This window comes from Salvelinus alpinus, chromosome 5 (genome assembly GCF_045679555.1).
Source record: "Salvelinus alpinus chromosome 5, SLU_Salpinus.1, whole genome shotgun sequence".
NCBI classification, from domain to species: Eukaryota; Metazoa; Chordata; class Actinopteri; order Salmoniformes; family Salmonidae; genus Salvelinus; species Salvelinus alpinus.
This window is the reverse complement of record NC_092090.1, coordinates 67,383,441-67,403,486: the sequence shown is the minus strand read 5'-3', so window position 1 is coordinate 67,403,486 and position 20,046 is coordinate 67,383,441. Positions and strand designations below refer to the sequence as shown.

The 20,046-nt window shown below is 43.5% G+C and overlaps 1 protein-coding gene across 7 annotated transcripts in view; it reads left to right on the top strand.

Moving 5' to 3' along the window:
* The window catches only part of LOC139576570 (splicing regulator ARVCF-like), a 233,329-nt gene that overhangs the window by 208,949 nt on the left and 4,334 nt on the right, over positions 1 to 20,046 (top strand). For 6 of the 7 annotated variants that reach the window (XM_071402800.1, XM_071402801.1, XM_071402807.1 and 3 more), the window contains 7 exons: positions 9,815 to 9,942; positions 11,520 to 11,670; positions 11,963 to 12,155; positions 14,863 to 14,974; positions 15,076 to 15,226; positions 16,669 to 16,763; positions 18,994 to 19,106. In XM_071402800.1, the coding sequence (XP_071258901.1) occupies positions 9,815 to 9,942; positions 11,520 to 11,670; positions 11,963 to 12,155; positions 14,863 to 14,974; positions 15,076 to 15,226; positions 16,669 to 16,763; positions 18,994 to 19,095 (932 nt within the window). In that variant the 3' untranslated portion in view covers positions 19,096 to 19,106. The remainder of the gene's footprint in view (positions 1 to 9,814; positions 9,943 to 11,519; positions 11,671 to 11,962; positions 12,156 to 14,862; positions 14,975 to 15,075; positions 15,227 to 16,668; positions 16,764 to 18,993; positions 19,107 to 20,046) is intronic. The other variant, XM_071402806.1, reaches the window with a different exon arrangement.

Below are 20,046 nucleotides of genomic sequence, written 5' to 3'. Positions count from 1 at the left end.
GGAGTTCCTCCTGGACAGAGACATTGACAATAGGTCGGTCAGGGTCACAGCTGAGGGATATTATTGTCTTGCGTGACAAAGGTATCATATAAACAGACATCCCTTTTAACCCACGGCCCAGAAGCTATTAGGAGCGATTACATTTCGGAACATTGGAAACAACGCCAGAGCACATTGCATTCCAACTGTTGATCCAGAAAGGTTGTCTTGATGCTGGAAGCACAGCCTCTGGTTAGCCACCCTTTGGAACGTGTTGTTTAGGAGCCGATGAAGGACCGCCGAGGGGTTGGTTTCTGTTCTGCTGGAGGACGGTGAAAAGGAAACCTGTCCTTTTGGATTCACAAAAGGAAACGTTTGACTTGTGACAAGCACACAATGTGACCCGTTGAGGTGGCCGGCATCGAGGCATCCATGGGAGACTGGTGTCTCTCTCGCCTCGCGGTAGCTCTGGGAGACCTAGGAGACGTCTCACTCTGGGGTGCCACAGCAGGACATCACGATCCCCTTTCAACAGGAGGAAGGATGTCTGGTGTCTCCTAAAATGGCAGCACCGTAGTTGTGATCCAGGATACGCTCTGAACCTAACTCTCAAGTATCCGTCAGCCTTTTGACAGTGTCTTCCCATTGATATACCATGCCAGCAGCCAGTGGTGTGGTGGAATGCCGACTATTTACCCAGCTACCGATCTCTCTTCTCTGTCCTGCTGCTATCTGGGGGTATCTTTGATTAATATTGTAGCTAGCTGTCAATGAGATGGGCTGACCGCCAGTTACTCTCTGTCCCCCGTTGTCACCTTCCAACTAAATGCCACCAACTGTGTATTTGAATGTGTTGTGCCCTTTATGGTTTAGCAACGCCAATACCCACAGAGACGCCAATACAGAGAGAGAGAGAGAGAGATGGGGTAAGCGTTATTTAAAAGGCTTGACTTTTGCTCTTTGCCTCTAGTGAGATGGCTGTGGTTGAAAGTGGTCTTAGCTGGTTTGAAAGTGGCTGTGCTGGTTTGAATTGGTGCCAGGGGAGAGATGAAGAGGGAAGAAGATAGATGAAGAGGGTGAGAGAAATGGAAAACGAGCTGGAAAGAGAGGGTGAACAGAGCTTCATTCGAACCTCATCTTCATTAGCGTTGAGGCCATCGATTCGTTTGAACTGAATTGAAAACAGGAAAATCTCCTATTTTCCAAGCATTCTATTTAGTTGTTTTTCAATTAAGCTTCCTGATATTTTCTGCCGGGCTTTGCAGTGCACCCAGGGTTAACACACTGCGGCTATTGTCTTTTTTAAAAGCAGCTGTAATGATGTGATGTGTTAGCTGCTCTCTCCGTGGCTTCCCCTGTGAAAGCATTCGTTAACGTTAGCTATGACACGGATGGGGATATGAAAACAAGAAGCAAACATTCAGAGCCGGGGGGGGGGGGGTGGTTCTCACGGGGTTAAACGTGCACGTGTTACAGGGCTGTTATGCGGATCCCATGACCTCTGATGTACCCTGTTCCAACAGTTTTATTTATTTAGTTAGTGTTTCATAGGGAGAGAATGTAACCCTCTGCTCCTTCTACCCCATTGCCTAACTTCACTGGAAAACACTGACCTGCTGTCATAATGGATCCACTTTGCGGCGTGTTAGAGCTGTTATTGATTGAAGTGTGTTTTCTGTCGGCCTGCAGATGCTCCTCACGTGATGTGATGGGGTTTTAACTGGGCGTCCTATGAATATAAGCGTGTGGGCGGAAGAAGTGGGAGGCTTAGGTATGAGGCTCGTCTCAGATTGAGGTTACAATATGCTCCCCATTTTTAGTTTTGTTTGATGAACAACGCATTTTGATAGAGGGCTTTATGTGTGTGTGTTTCAGCTTGTTTCTGTCAGTTAATCTGTAATGATGTTGCGGCTTGTCAAGCCACCTGCACTTTTAATTGCAGCCAAGAGTGAACCCACTTGAACCCTATTATTCTAATAGTCAATTGATGAGCACTTGCATCACTGACTCACCTCGACTTTACTTTGTTGTAACCTACTTTCACTCTCACCCGGAGTGCAGCACACTATTCCTCTCCTCTCTACTCTGTTAGCCCCTAATTGAGCCACCAGCATTTGAGTTTGTCGCCGCCCTATCAGCTAACTTAGAAGTGATCTCGGGCCTCCCCGTGTGTCCCTCAGCTCGCTGGTTTGATGTCCCGCTCTCTCTTAGCGTTTGACTGCTTGGGAAAGGGGAGGCCACAGCAACACACCACTCATCTGACCGACGTCTACTGGAGAAAACATATAGGCATGGAATGTACAAGGAATATACTGTACATGCTAGCCTTGCACCCAGAGGGGAGGGTAATGTTTGTGTGTAGGGTGGGGATTGATGGGAGGGGTGTGTGTGCATTCATGTTCGTCAACATTTTCTTTAGATTAATTGTAGAATTATAAGATGTGCGGTACATGGCAAGGCCTTGAGAGGGAGAGTGCAATATGGGTTTGTGGCTCTAAGAACCAGCGATAGGGGGACGGATGTCAAAGCAACAGCTGATTTATTCACCATGAATTAGAATTCCCAGCTTACAACCTGTCTGGCTAGCAGGTAGGCGCTAACTCATGACGAGGAAGTGGTAAATAATGCAGGTAATACACTGTACATGGCATGGCTGTGCTATACTAGTACAGTGTCACCCTACAGCAGGGGTAGGCAACTCCAGTCAGAGTGAATGGACAGGGGCGGCCGGAACATAATTATAACACTGCAAATTTACCACAACTAAGCCCTAAAAAATAGATGATTTGAAAATAGCTTTTATTTCATACTTTCAATTACATTGAGATATGATCACATGTGTCTCTTGGGACATTTTTTGCAGAATTCCTGGTGATTTTACAGTCCCCCACCCACCTGTTGCCGACCTCTGCTCTATAGCCTACTAACTAGTCTGACATGAAGGTGAACTATGAAGGTGCACTGCAAACCAGAAAAACAAATGATATGGGTAATCTGTGGCTAATCCCAACCGCTATGCATGTCCACTGAAATTTGACTGCAAACCATAGTAAAACTCTGTAAGGTTAATTTCTATGTCAACTGTGGACATGGACACCGAGCTCTGGAGCACATCTTCATTGGCTGGACATGTGTAGATCCCAGAGAGAGCTCTAGGAATGAGTTTAAATGCCCTATGAATGTGTCTCCTTTCTCATCTGTCTGAGGGAACAGTACTTGGCCACGTTATCTGAGCCCTTGGCTCCGAAATGGCAATTTCATAACTGTCTGCCTGGAATTACAAGAGAGCGGGGAACGGGGAAATGTAGGATTGTTTATTTACAGATTCTTGGTTATTAAAACACTGTCTTGGATTTAAAGTGAACTTGGCACTGGGAGGTTTGAACAGGGCTGAGACTTGGTGCGAAAATAATCTGCCTGCTGTGAAGCCAGTGAGTCTGATTTTTAAATGGCCTTGAATTTGCAGAGTCTGCACTGACAATGTCTGACAAAAGCGAAGTCGTATGGAGAAACGTATTGCTGTTCTGTCTGTTTCTGTTCTACTGTTTTACTGACTCTGCTGTCGAGCTGCGTTCTGCTGTTTAAGCCTCAGACGAAAGCAGCTCATTTGTTGTCAGTCACACTTTAGCTGGCCTCTCTTTGATCACTCACATACTGTGGCCTCTCAGACTCACAGAGCTCCTTAGAAACCTGAATCCTCAACACAAACAAGCATCTTTCTTTGGTTACGACTGGCAACCCTCTCTCCACGCACCACAATTGGTTTACATGGTTGTGGAGGGATATTCTGGAGGGATGAGGACAGGAGCTCTGAAAGGAAACCGCTCTATGGACTTTCTGGATCTGGCAACCCCAGGATGAATGGACCAAAGCCAGCCAGTCCCACATCCCCAATTTCCTCTTCCTTCAAAATTATGGGTGTGAACCCCAGATTTAGACTTGAAAATTGTTATTCAAGGTTTGTACATTTCCTGAAGACAGGTCTGCTCATGCCCAGTATGTAGAATGTAGCAGAAATAGACAGCTCTGCTCCCTCACGTCTCCTCTCCATGGCTTTTGGAGTAAGTTGTCTGACTCTAGACTTTATCTTTCTTCTTTTCCTCATTAAGGTCATGGTAAAAGGCCCTTCCAGATATCCAAGCATTCTTCTTGGCGTCATCCATTGAAACAAGCAGTACTTGTATTAATTATAAGGCTTTCACCACTTTCTACACTGAACAAAAATCTAAACGCAACATGTAAAGTGTTGGTCCCATGTTTCGTGAGCTGAAATAAAAGATTTTGACTCCTACGCACCTGGAACAGACACTTTTCAGTAGTAAGGACCTTAAGAGGGCAAACTGCCTCTGTTTCTGCAATAAAAGATCCCAGACGTTTCTCATACGTACCGAAAGCTAATAACTCTCAAATTTGGTGCACAAATGTGTTTACATTCCTATTAATGAGCATTTCTCATTTACAAAGATAATCCATCTACCTGACAGGTGTGGCATATCAAGAAGCTGATTAAACAGCATGACCATTACACAGGTGCACCTTGTGCTGGGGACAATAACAGACCACTCTAAAATGTGCAGTTTTTGTCACATAATACTATGCCACAGATGTCTGAAGTTTTGAGGGAGTGTGCAATTGGCATTCTGACTGCAGGAATGTCCACCAGAGAATTTCTACCGTAAGCCGCCTACAATGACGTTTTAGAGAATTTGGCAGTACGTCCAACCGGCATCACAACCGCAGACCACGTGTAACCACGCCAGCCCAAGACCTCCACATCTGGCTTCTTCACCTGCGGGATTGTCTGAGACCAGCCACCCGGACAGCTGATGAAACTGTGGCTTTGAACAACTGAAGAATTTCTGCACAAACTGTCAGAAACCTTCTCGGGGAAGCTCATCTGCGTGCTTGTCGTCCTCACCATGATCTTGACCTGACTGGAGTATGGCGTTGTAACCATTTTCAGTAGGCAAATGCTCACCTACGATGGCCACTTCACGGTTAAATCCCGGTTTCAACTGTACTGGGCAGATGGAAAACCCATGTGTATTTTGTGTGCGTGAACGGTTTGCTGATGTCAACTTTGTGAACAGAGTGCCCCATGGTGGAGGTAGGGTTATGGTATGGACAGGCATAAGCTATGGACAACGAACACAATTACATTTTATTGATGTGCGATTTGAATGCACAGCGATACCGTGACGAGATCCTGAGGCCCATTGTCGTGCCATTCATCCACTGCCATCACGTCTCAGCATGATACTGAACGGCCCCATGACGCAAGGATCTGTACAAAATTCCTGGAAGCTGAAAATGTCCCGGTTCTTCCATGGCCTGCATACTCACCAGACATGTCACCCATTGAGCATGTTTGGGATGCTCTGGAACGACGTGTACGACAGAATTTTCCAGTTCCCGCCAATATCCAGCAACTTCACACATTCATTCAAGAAGAGTGGGACAACATTCCACAGGCCACAATCAATAGTCTGATAAACTCTAAGCGAAGGAGATGTGTCGCGCTGCATGAGGCAAATGGTGGTCACACCAGATACTGATTGGCTTTCTGATCCACGTCCATATCTGTATTCCCAGTCATGTGAAATCCATAGATTAGGACCACATTCATTCAAGAGGATCACTTATTTTAATTGACTGATTTCCTTATATGAATTGTAACTCAGTAAAATCTTTGAAGTTGTTGCGTTTTATTTTTGTTCAGTTTATTACTTAGGCTTTCGGCCTTCTCATTTCTACCAAAGAATGTATGGAGTGCCTCACCAACCACCATGTATCAATCATAAAGTGTTCATATGTTCTTGCCCACATAATTCATGGGTTTAAAATATACCTCTCGAAAGGACTGCTTCAAATAACATGGAATAGATTGATGGTTATTTTCTTTCATTTTAAGCTCTGTGAATGCAAGTGAATAATTGTGTGTGTGTTAGGGAAGATATTCTGAAAATATAGTTTACCAAGCTGCAAATTACATCACATTGGAAGAATTACACTAAAGCCAACCTTAACAGAAATATAGGTTACTTAACTACTTCTTCAAAGTAACTTTAGTTAACTACATCCAAATTAATTTGTGTAAATCTGAAATGTCAGACTACAAATTGATAGAACAGTTCTCTTTGGGGTCTTATCTTAAGAGAATTTGAAAACTTGCCTATTAAAAACAAAAACTAGGTTTCTAGTGAAAATTATGCAGGTCTGATGCCGATAAAGGAAATGATTGCGTACTTTACCCATATTTTCCTTTTTGTTATTGCAAAAACAAGTTCCTGTAGTTAGCTACGTTACTACATGGCAAAAAAAACTGCTGAAAACATTTGAATTTAGTTCAACTACCAACAAGCTACTAAAATGTGTGCGTTCTGACGGACATTATTATTCAGAAAACACTGAAGGAAAGGCAGTCTTTTCCGAACCACCAGACGTTAAAGTGCAGAAGGCCTTGACTGTCAGGTTGTGAGAATGTGAATACAAATGTATTTTGATAAGGTTGAAGTACTTGGTTTTGAGTCCATAGAGCCAAGCTAAGCTGTCTTCCGTAGCGACTGGCTGTTTGTGTGGATGTATTACAGTGTGAGAAGTGATCCTCCCCTGGGATGTCAAACAGCCTGTGGTGACCTTGGTAGTGGAAAAGGAGAGAGGGGTTCGATATACACTCTGCCTCTTTCTGACCAGCCTGAGACATCTGATAGCTGATAATGTAATTACACCATCACAGCCAAGCTATCCATTTACTGACTGTGTTAAATAGACAGAGAAACGTTGCTCTCAGATACTCGATTTTGTTGTATATGTGAAATCAATATCTACTTACCTCATGATTCACAATCCTAATGTATTTATGGTCCTGGTGTGAGTGATGATTTGTTGTAAAAATCAATGTCTTGTAAGATTGACTGAATCTTTGTCTGTGGCAACAGATTATTTATTTGTGTGCAAATTAGTCTAAATGAGAGAAGTACCAGGTTATGAGTGGCAATATTCACATCATTACAAACAATGACATTTGCTCTCCCCTTTTTATAGTTTAAGTGATCCTAAACTGTCCTGATCCTAAACTGTGTAAACACAGTCCTAAACTATAATCTGTAGTCATAGTGATCCGGCCATGTCAACATACTCCGCTTTACCTTGCTATCAGCTGCCATTACTGAGGTCTGTTTGAAATGTCACAACCTAAGGGGGAACTCACGCCTAGGGCTGTTGCGGTGACCGTATTACCAAGAGTAGTCTGATGGGTGACAATATTAGCCTGTCACTTGTGAATTATATATTATCACTTGTGAATGATGCCCAGCATAAGACACACGGTCTTTTTGCGACTTGTTCGAATCATAGTCGCACACCTCATGTAGCCTAGTCCATATGTTTTAATAAGGTTGGTATCACAACTAAAGTGTCCAAATAACTTCTTAAAATGAAGCACATTAATCTTCTTTACAAGGGGTGTAGAGCCTAACTGGCATACATAAGCAGCGTGTGAGTATCAAGTTTGGGGGAGATAATTTTCACCATAAAAATGCGCCTTTTATAATAAAAGCATTACATGCATAATTGCATTTGTGGTCACTTTTGAGAATGGTGTTTTCCCGCGAATTGATTGCCCTTTTGGAACATTTGCGCTTATTAGCCAACTATCATGTGCACATTGCAACGCTTCTAATGTGAAGAAATAGCCTTACAGTTTATCAACATTAAGCTAAACGTTCTGATCTGTTGCGTCAGCCATGCTGCATAAAAAGTTTTTTTTTTATGCTAGTGGTTGTATTCATTTGGGATCTATCGTATCCCACAACTGTCCCAGACTATGTTTGGAATATTTATTTCTCACACAAAAGGACAAGCTGACCAATCGGTCAACTTTTGTACTATGGGGGATAGTAGATTGACATAGGCTAATGCTTTTGCTGTTTAGGCCTACTCATCTTGTTGTCTGACAAAGTAAATATGGACAGTTCTTCCAATATCTTCAATATGCACCTCGGAATTGGATAAGGGTGTGCACAGTTTAGTCCCTGATGTCTGTCTTCACTTGTAGCCTGTGAGAAAGACCTGATTACGTGACGGAGAGCCATGTGAGTGAGAGACGCTTCGGATTGCGCAGCACACTCACGGAAAAGGGCACAACGCTAAATTAACTCTTTAACCACTTAACACAGAATAGCCGCATGTGCGCACTCCCTCAAATCGTTTGGAGAAAATATTTATATTTTATTCAGCTTTGTTCAATTTTATTCTTCATACTTTAAAATAATCCCACGGAATTCTAAGCAAGTCTTGTCTACTAAATGAACTAGTGAAGCCCACAGCCATTTGGCATAGACACATCAGGACCAAGCATGTCAAAAATAATTCATGGATTTATTGTGAAGGTGTAGGCTATATTACATGGATTTTTTTGACTTTTTAAAATGGCTTGTAGGTTATGTGTGGGAAGGCAGGAGACACTAAATGTGTTTATGTTAATTGACGGTCAATTACCTTGAGACCGACAGTTATTTGCTTGACAATCACAGGCTGACGAAATTTGGTGACCGCCACAGCCCTACTCACGCCCTCCACTCAATAAAATCAGGGCAGAGTTTTGTGACTGAGGTCATCGATCACAGCAGAGATTTGTACTTTGAGAGCTACAAAGTGGCAATTAAGCCGATGTCTCTATTATTATAGAAAAGCACTGATTCTGTGAGTGGCTGATGACTGTTATCTGTGACTGAGCTACTGTACCTATTAAGAGTTGGTCACACTTATGTAACGGATGTGAAATGGCTAGTTAGTTAGCGGGTACGCGCTAGTAGCGTTTCAATCAGTTACGTCACTTGCTCTGAAACCTAGATGTAGTGTTGCCCCTTGCTCTGCAAGGGCCGCGGCCTTTGTGGAGTGATGGGTAACGATGCTTCGTGGGCGACCGTTGATGTGTGCAGAAGGTCCCTGGTTCGCGCCCGTGTCGGGGCGAGGGGACGGTTTAAAGTAATACTGTTACATTGATGCTGTTGACCCGGATCACTGGTTGCTGCGGAAAAGGAGGAGGTTGAAAGGGGGGTGAGTGTAACGGATGTGAAATGGCTAGCTAGTTAGCGGGTACGCGCTAGTAGCGTTTCAATCAGTTACGTCACTTGCTCTGAAACCTAGATGTAGTGTTGCCCCTTGCTCTGCAAGGGCCGCGGCTTTTGTGGAGCGATGGGTAACGACGCTTCGTGGGTGTCAGTTGTTGATGTGTGCAGAGGGTCCCTGGTTCGCGCCCGTGTCGGGGCGAGGGGACGTACTAAAGTTATACTGTTACACTTACACCAGACTAACTACCAGTAGTATTAGTAATACTGTGTAGTAGTACGAGTAGTATCAGTATGTAATTACACTTGTTGTTCCATTGTAGTTATGGAATAATGACAATGCCATTTTTTAATTGTTAGCAAATGTATGTCAGTTGTCTACCCAGTGGTAACAATAGCTTGGGTAGACTTGGCACCCTTGTTTGTCATGTCTTATCGCGTTGCTGTTAATGCGATTTACTAGAGTGAGCGAGAGAATAGTAATAATAATTCCATAATTTGACAGACACCTAATAGTCTTGCCTGCCAGACTCGTGTGAGGAGAGACTTATATTAGAGATCTCAGTATTATCTGAGCAGTTTTCACAGACTCTGATTGCCTGTCTCTGTTGCTAAGCTACATTACATGTCTCTGTTTATTTCAGTTGTTTAATAATCAGTCTCTGTTGCTTCTCTGCCTCCCTGTGTGTCTACTGTACCCTGTGTGTCTCTCTGTGTCTAACTTCCATGTCTCTCTCTCTCTCTTTCTCTCTCTGTCCCTGCAGGTTTTGAGCTGCTGTACCAGCCAGAGGTAGTGAGGCTGTACCTGTCTCTGCTCACTGAGAGCCAGAACTACAACACTCTGGAGGCTGCAGCAGGGGCCCTGCAGAACCTCAGTGCCGGACAGTGGACCGTGAGTCTCACACATACAACACACACACATTGTAATTAAGGCGATTAAGGTCTCTGAACCTCAATAGGAAGGACCAGTTATCCCGAATGGAGCTCTGCAGTGTCATTACCAAACACTCTCCGTTTGGTTACTGTAGTGAGTAATAAGAGTGTGGTCTCTCGTCCAGCTCAGGGGCCTTATTTTACCATCACTAGTTTAAAGTACGGAGGCTATTCATGCTCTTCCCTTCAGGAATGGAATGTTCATAGTCAATACAGTGGCTATGTTAGGCCTAGAGAACACTGGCATGCTAGCGCCATCGTGATTCAGTTTAACACATTATGTGTCACGCTGTAAACATATCCGTTGCCACGGCATGCATCACTAGGCTCCAGTTGGAGAAACACAACACAACACAACAGACGAGATGTTAGATTGATTTGAACACAGTCCAACTTGTATCTCTTTGTTCATTTAAAACAAAACACTTACCCATAACCTGTACCGTGTGTATAACATGTGTAGGCTACAGTACATGTACACCCTGTATAAACTGTCCCCGTTTTCCTTTTTGCTCTGTTTTCCATCACTGTTCTGCACTGGTGATTTTTTTGTTTTGTTTTGTTGTTGTAGTATATATAGAGAAAGATTCCATCCCTCCCTCCATGGTTTTTAATTCAGTTTGAGCTGAGGAGGCTGATCGCCTGTCCACGCTCTAGGGCAGCTGCTAACACGTCAAACCTCTGGCATCGAGGAGATGGACATTACTTGTCCCCGCTCCCTATGAGGATATCTCAAAGCTTTTCTTTTGTTTTAAATCCTATTTTCATCCCTTTCTCCCTGCTGCTCCCTAGCTGTTTGACTAGGTGCTGTCTGTTTTTTAGGTTTACTACTGCCACCCAGTGGTCTGGTGTTGCGCCAGTTTAATTACATCTCCGGGGGGTAACGGTGTTCAGCAAAGGGGAGCTCTTTCATGTCAAACTTAATGTGTTGTGTTATAGGAAAAGAGAGAGGAAAATGTGTGTTTAATCAGAGACAACAACCAAAAACGGTCAAATCCAGAAATCAACTGTTGGCTGTGCTACTGTACAATAATAGAGTCTGTGGGGGGGGGCGGGCGTGCAAGCGGGCGCACGTGTGTTGGTGTGTGTGTGTGTGTGTGTGTGTGTGTGTCTGTATTGGCTGATATTATTCTCTACATAGACTGGTTATCCATAGCCAGCATGAATGAATGAATGACATTTTATGTTCGTGTCAAATCGTCAATTGGCAACCTATCCCATATGGGATTAATTGACACATAAACCAACATTACAATAATTCACTGTAGTAATTAAATGATAATTATTTTTCTGGCGTTCTCTGCATTGCGTATCGCATAAAGAGTAAAAAAATATATACTAAATAAGTTCATCCAAACAATAATTTCATCCCTAGAGCAGTAAAATTGTGTGTGTGTATATATATATTACAGACAAATAAATAAATACACAGATTTTTTTTTTTAATAGAAAGGTCACTTGAACCCTGTCTGACACAAAGAGAAGATTCATATTGGAGGCAATCCTATACCCAATCTGTTCCCTCTCTGTCCCCAGTGGTCCAACTACATACGAGCCACTGTGAGGAAGGAGAAGGGTCTTCCCATCCTGGTGGAGCTGCTGCGTTCTGATGCTGACAAGGTGGTCCGAGCCGTGGCCATCGCCCTGCGTAACCTCTCCATCGACCGCCGCAACAAAGACCTGATCGGTACGATCACTGACCACATAACCTGACCACACATGGTCAACACAAGGCCTCTCTGTAGGGCAAACAGAACAAGGTTGGGATAAAACACTTCGGAATACGTTGAGATTGGATAGCTGTTAATGAGGATAAGAATATGATTGTTGAACCTGTGTATGTCTTTTGCTGAATAGGAATGTGTAATGTACTTATTGTAGATAAGAATGATTGTGGATTAGTCCAAATTTTAATTGCTTGATATCGAACATTTTGTACAATGCCCTCTGCACCCTGCCTTTTGACCCCTGCCCTGTAGGGAGCTATGCCATGAGGGACCTGGTAAGTAACCTGCCCAGTGGTCAGCAGCGGCCAGCCAAGAACCTGGAGGAAGATACAGTGGTGGCCATCCTCAACACCATCCACGAGATTGTGACGGACAGCTCCGAGAACGCACGCTCCCTCATCCAGGCCCAGGCCATCGAGAAACTGGTGGCCATCAACAAGACAAGGTAGGATGATGGCACAGTACAGACCAATACAATACATTTCTTGACTTCTTGTTTTTATTGTTGTATTGTTTGTGTGTTTGTGTTGTATTTGCTAGACATTCTACTGCACTGTTGGAGCTAGTAACGCTGCACCTGCTAATAAAATCAAAGTTGATTGGTTGCGTACACAGATTTGCAGGTGTACACAACCAATGAACTTTGATTGCGATTTGATTTACAACATAGTACAGCGCAGTACAACAGAGCATAAGGCAGTCAAACAATTGAATGGTTTTCACATTAGCTATACTATACCCGTTTGCAAGTACAGTAATGACTACATGTGCCATGGGCCTCCCTCCCCATGAGAGAGGTGTCCATCCTTTTTTTTTTTTTTTGTCTTTAAATGCAATTAATAATATAGTCACATTAATAATATCCATGATATACAGTATATTCTGCAATCACTCAAGAACCAGGATTGTCTGCTGCTGGCCATGTGCAATGTAACGACCCCGTGCCTTTTCACGTCCTCCAGGATGGGCGTTAATGGCCTTTTTAATAATATAAAGTGCTATAAGCTGGATTCCTTGTCATATCATTTCGATCTGTAGAACATGACTTTGATTGAATAGATAAGCCCGTATCGTGTAGTGTCTGGTTTCCATCAAACCTACTATAGTGCACTTCACCGGAATACTAAGTACTATGAATAGGAATTCAAGAGATGTTTGAAAGATTTCCCAGTTTCCACTTTATTTCATATCACTGTCCTCATTTTCCATTGACTGATCTGATCTACTTGATCAAGTCAGCGGGAGACGATAATGTCTCTTTTGACAATGTGTCATTCTACAACCTATTGATGATTTTAATTACGATTAGTTTCCAATGAGGATTTTACACCCGTACTTTATTGAATAGCGTTAGGTTCAAAGTTCTGGTACAAATCCAGTCGGGCACCAAAGGAAGCTCGAACTATATTTAGCACACCATACAGGTCACACAAGCTCATATGTTTATACCTTCCAACTAGGCCCTCCTATATCTAGGATGAACAATCAGTCTCTGTTGCTGGGCAGGAACTGAGTCTGTTCCTCATGTTGGGGAAAACGTTGTGCCCCTCCATGCCTTTAACAGGGCTTCTTATCAGTCAGGAGAGGCCTTGAGTTATTGGGAGTACACATTCCTAATTGTCTTACTGCAGTCCACTAAATAATTACACTTTTCACATGCAAAAAGCTTAAACCTAACATGCTGACCAGACCGGACACGTCGCGTGCGCGAGCGTCGCAAAATAAATTTAGAAACCCATGTTATTCAATTATTGCACCCACACTGCTTGCGCGCGCCAAGGAGCGTCTGCGACACCAAGGGCTAAAATAGATGTCGTTCCTATTTCTGACGCAGATTGCGCTGCAAGTCCTGCCTCTCCCATCTCCTCATTGATTTATAGAAGCAGGTATCCACGTGCCATCTCCTCACTGGTTAATAGAAGCAGGTACCCACGTGCCATCTCCTCATTGGTTATACCCACGTGGGTGATAGAAAGACGAAAACTGTTTTGCCGGTAGTCGTGGTAATACAATGAAAGTTTAGATGCGATCACCATATAATTTAAACGATGAAAAAGCCTGGAAGGAGGAGAGATGACTAGAAACGATTCGGTTGGCCGTTTTATATGTGGATTAATTGTCGGAGTAGAGATCCTTGTCCATTTCAGGTAAAATAACAACTCAAGGTTTATATCCCAGGACAAATTAGCTAGCAACAGCAAGCTAGCTAAACAGGACAAATTAACGTTCGCTAGCAAGTGCAAGCTAACTAGCTAAAATACCATACATGTTTAATGCTTTTTGACCTGTCCCCAAATGAATGTCATTGGTTCAGAGTTTGTTTTGATATTTTAACCTGCGTGTCGTGATCGCGTTTGGTGTGGGGGGGGGGCAAAATAAATTTATGCACGATAGCGCACGATGGCGCACGCGCGCAGCCGGTTTGGGCAAGGTGTAACATTCAATCTTTAAGAATATATAAAAGTGATATCTTCATACTAAGTATGTAGTGATATAAACCAGTAAAGATGTAAGCCGGTGTTATAGACCAGTCATGATGGTCTACCAGCTGGTACTCCAGACACATGGCTCCTCTTCATCCCTTGTGGGATCATTCTGGCCTCTGAGACACGCCCCCTTTGTACTTTCCCTCTGCCCAAATACAATGCCCGTTAGATTATTCCATCTAACCAATAACATGAGCATTACTGCTGCTAGGCTAATTATACAATTATAAATGGACTAAAACGGGCTCAAGTCAAATAGTCTCCAACAATACCAAATAAATGTGTTTTCCCTAAACCCATGAGATTGACTTTGAAGTGGAGAACCCCTCCCCCCCATGTAATTAACACTAAGGGCTAAGGAGTACTTAATTAATTGAATGAAAGGAAATGTGTGCGGCCATTGGGGTGTGAATTAGAAGCAAGTTCCTGGGGCCATCAGTGGGAATAGATGGATGATGGCTTTGAATGTGAGATTGATTGCATTCGGCTCCAGCCTCCACTAGCTGCCGGCATTGGTTGGGTCCAACGTCTTGGGTTGTGTTCACTACACTACCGGAGCTTGTTCAATAAACACGTTTTTGTTGCAGAAACGTTTTCCACTGCTAAATGTTTTGCTATGGTCTGCACTAAAGACCGCGACCCTGCTTTCCCCCCTGTCTCGCTCAGCCAATCACCACGTGAGAACAAGGCTGCCTCCCACGTGCTGCAGACGGTGTGGAGCTACAAGGACCTGAGGAACGCCCTGACCAAGGAAGGATGGAATAAGAGCCACTTCCAGGTACACGGCTGTGTAGAAGAACGTGCACGCACGCACATGCACACACACATTCACACACATCCACAATAAGTACACGTGTGTCCCTACTCTCTCCCTCTCAGCTTACAGCGAGCGGCGCCCCTAAAGCAGCCAAGAACGGCAAGCCAGGCTACGACGACACTACCCTGCCCCTGATGGAGAAGAACCAAGGTCAGTCTGTGACGGCAGGCGAGACTGGGGATCCTCCGGGCCTGGCCTACTGTGGTGAACTGAGTGAGGAAACCATAGATAATATAACTGCTCTGAATCTATGGAGGAAACCGCTGGTGTGTGCATCAGAAGTCTTGATTCGAATGAGTGCTGAGGAGGATGGCTCTATCTGGACTTTGTTTTGTGTGTTCTCACTCATAGCCATAATACGCACTTTAGGGGCGCTGTGCTTGAAACCTTTCGCCCTCATTGTTCTGCTTCGTGGCTTGGTGATCTTCATGTGCTGTAGTCAGTACAATTGGGATGGTGTGGAGAATGATGCATCATGGGTAGATTTATCTAATCCAATAGTGTGTTCCAAATGCAAATCCAAGCATGTAGAGTAGGATATGAAGTAGGGTGTCAAGCCGGCCCACAGGAATAATAATTTTTTTTGGGGGGGGGTTTAAAAAAACACTCTAGGCCACTCTTGAACGTCTAAAAGTAGATCAAAACTATGAAGGAATTATAATGAACCTATAGGTTTTCAAATAGCTGTCATTTTTCTTGCCTGAATCTGAAATCCGGATGTGACCCTCGAGCCAAAATTATTGCCCAACCCTGACATAAAGGGAGGTACTGTAGCAGCCTAATAAACGAAACATCTCATTGACAGAGGAGTCGAGGGCATGACAGCACTTTTGTCTTCTTGTTTCTGGCCTTGTGACTTTTTTCCCCCAACCATGCATACACATGAGGTGCGGTTGTCATTCACACCCATTCTCAACCTGCCTGCGTTACTGGTTAAGTGTATCAGCAGACAGTGACTGAGGACCATTGGCCTGAAAGCAACATTGGCTCGTGAATCAAACCAATTGTGTGTGTGGTGCTCATGATTAAAACGGCATATAAATGCTTTTCAGGCACCAAGAAAAATGGAAGTGGTGATATGATACCTATGGACGAGCTTGGTCCAGGTAAGACCGAGTTTGCATGACCTCAATCGCCGACGACGAACGCTAGTAGTCCCAGATGCAATGTTCTGATCTCTAGGGACTACAGACAGTTCTAGAACCCCAATAACACCAATGCCCAAATGGAAATTCAAAAAAAAAAAATGTAGGGTAAATTTTTTGCAGTATTTGGAATGAACGAAGTTATTCATTGTTAGGATGCTGTAACAGTAGACAGTGCAGTACTGTTTTACTTATGATGCTGTATGCAAGACCCTTCTCTTAACAAGAGATTTAACAAGAGGTATAAGGATGGGCGCTAATTCAGTAGAACAGATGGCAACAGGAAGTGTGGGCTATTTTCTGATTTTAAATGTTTTCCTCAGTGCTCCTCTTTTCAATGAAAATGCAAACAATTGTCTTGTTTCCTCTCTAACTAATGAGTTCTTCCTCTACGTCAGATGTGCGCCACTCCAGTCCTGGAAGGCTGCATGCAGCTAGTCTACTGTAGTTTCCATCCAAGCATTTAACAGTGATATCCTTCTGTGATCTTCTCTCGCTCTCTCATATTAGATGGCTACTCCACCATCGACCAGAGAGACAAGGACTGCAAGTACAAGAGCGGTGGAGACGGGTCAGTGGACCTGACAGAACGGGAGCCATTGAAGGTACTTCTGGTCTAGACCCACCCGTTACGGCCCATCTACAGCTACACTGACTAGTGGATCAGGCTATTAAAGCACACAAGTCGCGATGCTCCGTTTCTGTTAAGATAGCCTAAACCCGTCTCTCTTAGTGCCCTTGCCCACATGCCCATGCCAGGCTCTTTCTAAGGAAGGAGTTAAGCAGCAGTTGATGTCGTCTGTCGAGCCGGGTGCCACTCATCTAGCAGTCCAATTTACTGGATGCAGACAGCAGATCATTGAGCGTAAGCTTTGTGATTGTGAAAGTAATTCATGTGGGACTGGTTAAGTCCTGTTCCTCCATCTAGAGAGAGAGAGACTCACAGGAATATCTGGTAGTGAAGAACTAGAGGTGGTTCGATGGGTCAAACATGCTAACACAGCTAGACTTAATGAATAGAGTTACCATGACTTCAGACTAATAGAATGTGAAAGAGATGTTTACACATTTTGCTGTCCTCCTCTATAGTCCCCCCCCAAGTTGCTTCTTGAGATGATTATAATTATAGGACTCAAAACAGGGTTGGGGAATAACTGATTACATGTAATCAGTTGCATGTAATATGATTACAAAAAACCTTTTAGCTGTAATCAGCTACATTACCAGCCAGTGGCGGTTCTAGCTTGTATGACTCCCTGGGTGAACCCCCCTTCATTCTGCACTAACTGTCATTTTTATTGGAACAACACAAATAAATAATCATAACATTTAAAACTATAAAAAATATATACAAAAATAAGACTTATAAATATCAAAAAGAAGTCACAAAGACGAATGGAAACAAATTTGTGTTGATTTGGCACTCAAGCATCAATACATTACCCATCCCCCAACACTGTCAACCAAGAGTCAAGACTAAACCAATTCACCTTGGTGGTGTGCAGACTGGTTTTATATTATTCTTAATGATTTCGCACAAACCAGGAAAAAAATGCAACAATATGTCTGTGAAACTATATGTTCACAGTATTATGAATGAATTGTGGTTTATTTGGTAGCATTTCATAGTGTGACTGATTTTACTAATTGCATTAGCACTGTACGAAGTTAGAGGTGCTCTATTTGATAGATTCGCCCGCTCCCCCTATCTGGGGCTTCCAGTGGGTAGACCTGAGGTCAACCTACCCCCGCCCCCCTCCCCATCTGAGTGGGAGACTTTCCCAGGCAGTAGCCTGCCTAGCTCACAAACTAGAATCAGGGCGCCCACTCCGACAAGGTTAATTGACCCACACTCCCACATGGTGACATATCATTGATGTGACGTGCAAATGAGCGATAGAAAACCGATCGCGCAAATGTCACCATTCTGATTATTTTTGTGCGGGCGCCCCGTGCCGCCCTGGGCAGCTGCCTATGTCGCCTGTACCTAAATCCACCACTGTTACCAGCTAATGTATTGTAATCTGATTAGATACTAGAAAGCTAGATGATTAGTTATTGGATTACTTTTCAATTTAGAACTGATATTTGCTGAAAAAAATACATTACGTTTTCTCAATGACATTCAATTCCACATTGGATAAAGTTTACGTTTGTTCCACCTGAGCGAGACCACTATGATGACACACCAAATGTGTTTGATGTATCCTTCTTGTTTTCTTCTAATGCCTCTGAAGGGGAAAGTAATCTAAAAATTACATTACTGATTACAATTTTGGAAAGGTAACTAGTAACTCTAACGGATTCAATTTAGAAAGTAACTTTCCCAACTCCGAACTTCAACTAACACGGTTATCCGACCACAGCTGTTTTTTGGTCTGAAGATGACATAAATAAGTGCTTAGTGTGTAACTGGCAGCTATGCAGCCTGGAGACACAAATGCTTGTCAACATACTTCTTAAGTCCTGCAAAACCTCCAGAAGCAAATTAGCTGTCAGACAGGACTAGAGGTGGCAGATATGTCCTCTGATGCCTACAGCCCCACCCCCCTTGTTTTGCATTGACTTAAGCACAGAAATAATCAAAACTGCTCAACCCTGCTTTCTACACCTCCAGAAGGCTGATACCCAAAATGGTGTTTTGCTGTTTGAACTGCTTTGTCCCCCTCTGTTTGTTTGCATGCGTAATTTCGTTTCTTGTTTCTAATCGCCTTTTTTCGGACTCTAAAAGCTTCCTTTATGCTAAGGAACTAACCCTGGCATTCCACTCCTCTGTAAAGACTATATTTATTGACCTCTTTGATTTGCTGTTAACCCCTTCTCCCGTTGCTGCAGAATGACACAAATACGAAACACTATGTCAGGAGTAACAGGCCTGCAGTCAATCTGGTGGATGCTTGTGACGTTAAACCTCAGCCTGTTGACTCCTGGGTCTAAATGCATGCATGGTAGGTCTTACAAATGTTTGTTTTCCACTTTTTGGATTGTTAGTCTCCTTTTTGTTTGCTCCACCACCTTTCTGTTTTAGCCCTCACACACTTCACTGCTGGTTTGTTTATGGTTGGCCCAGAGTAGTTGGCTTATGACACCAAACCTCATTTTGTCTGTGCTTGGCCAGGCTCGACTGGCTTGGACTGTCTGTGCTTGGCCAGGCTAGCCTTGGCTAGCTACTCCGAGGTTCTCTGGCTTGGCTGTATGACCGTGTGTGCTAGGCTAGCTGCTCTGGGTTTGCTTCGTTACAGCTCATTATACAGGAGCCTCTCATCACTCGCTCATATCTGTCCTCCTGTCCCATCACTAATCGCTGAGTGTTTCTGCTGTGGGTGAGAAGCTGTGGTAGGTGGCTGATCATCAACAGCTCTTTGGAAGCAAAGGGCTGTGTCTGTCTTCATTGCTGTTAGTCTCAATATTCTCTCGTTGCTCTCCCATCACTCTCATCCTCCTAGGTGAAATGTAAGGGATCAGCTATACAGCTTTGATTGACTCCTCATGTCTGAAAAGCAAAATGATTATCAGCACACAATTGACAATACGGCTTTTAAAAATATTTTGATCATCACATGATCTTGTCAAGTCAATGCTAATGAACAAAAAAACATATCTAATCTAACAATGACATGCTTAAAATGGACATTAAGTCAATCATGTAAGACAGGATAATCATACGAAAGGCCTTCTTCACTATTGTATTTATTAGGGATCCCCGTTTGCTGCTTCCAAGGCAGCAGCTTCTCTTCCTGGGGTCCAAACACATTAAGGCACTTACATCACACATAAAACAAAAGATAACAGTACATCATATAACATTATTACACCACTACATATCTACAATACAAATTGTATAATACCACCATCCAACAATATTACAATGTACATGTGTGTGTGGAT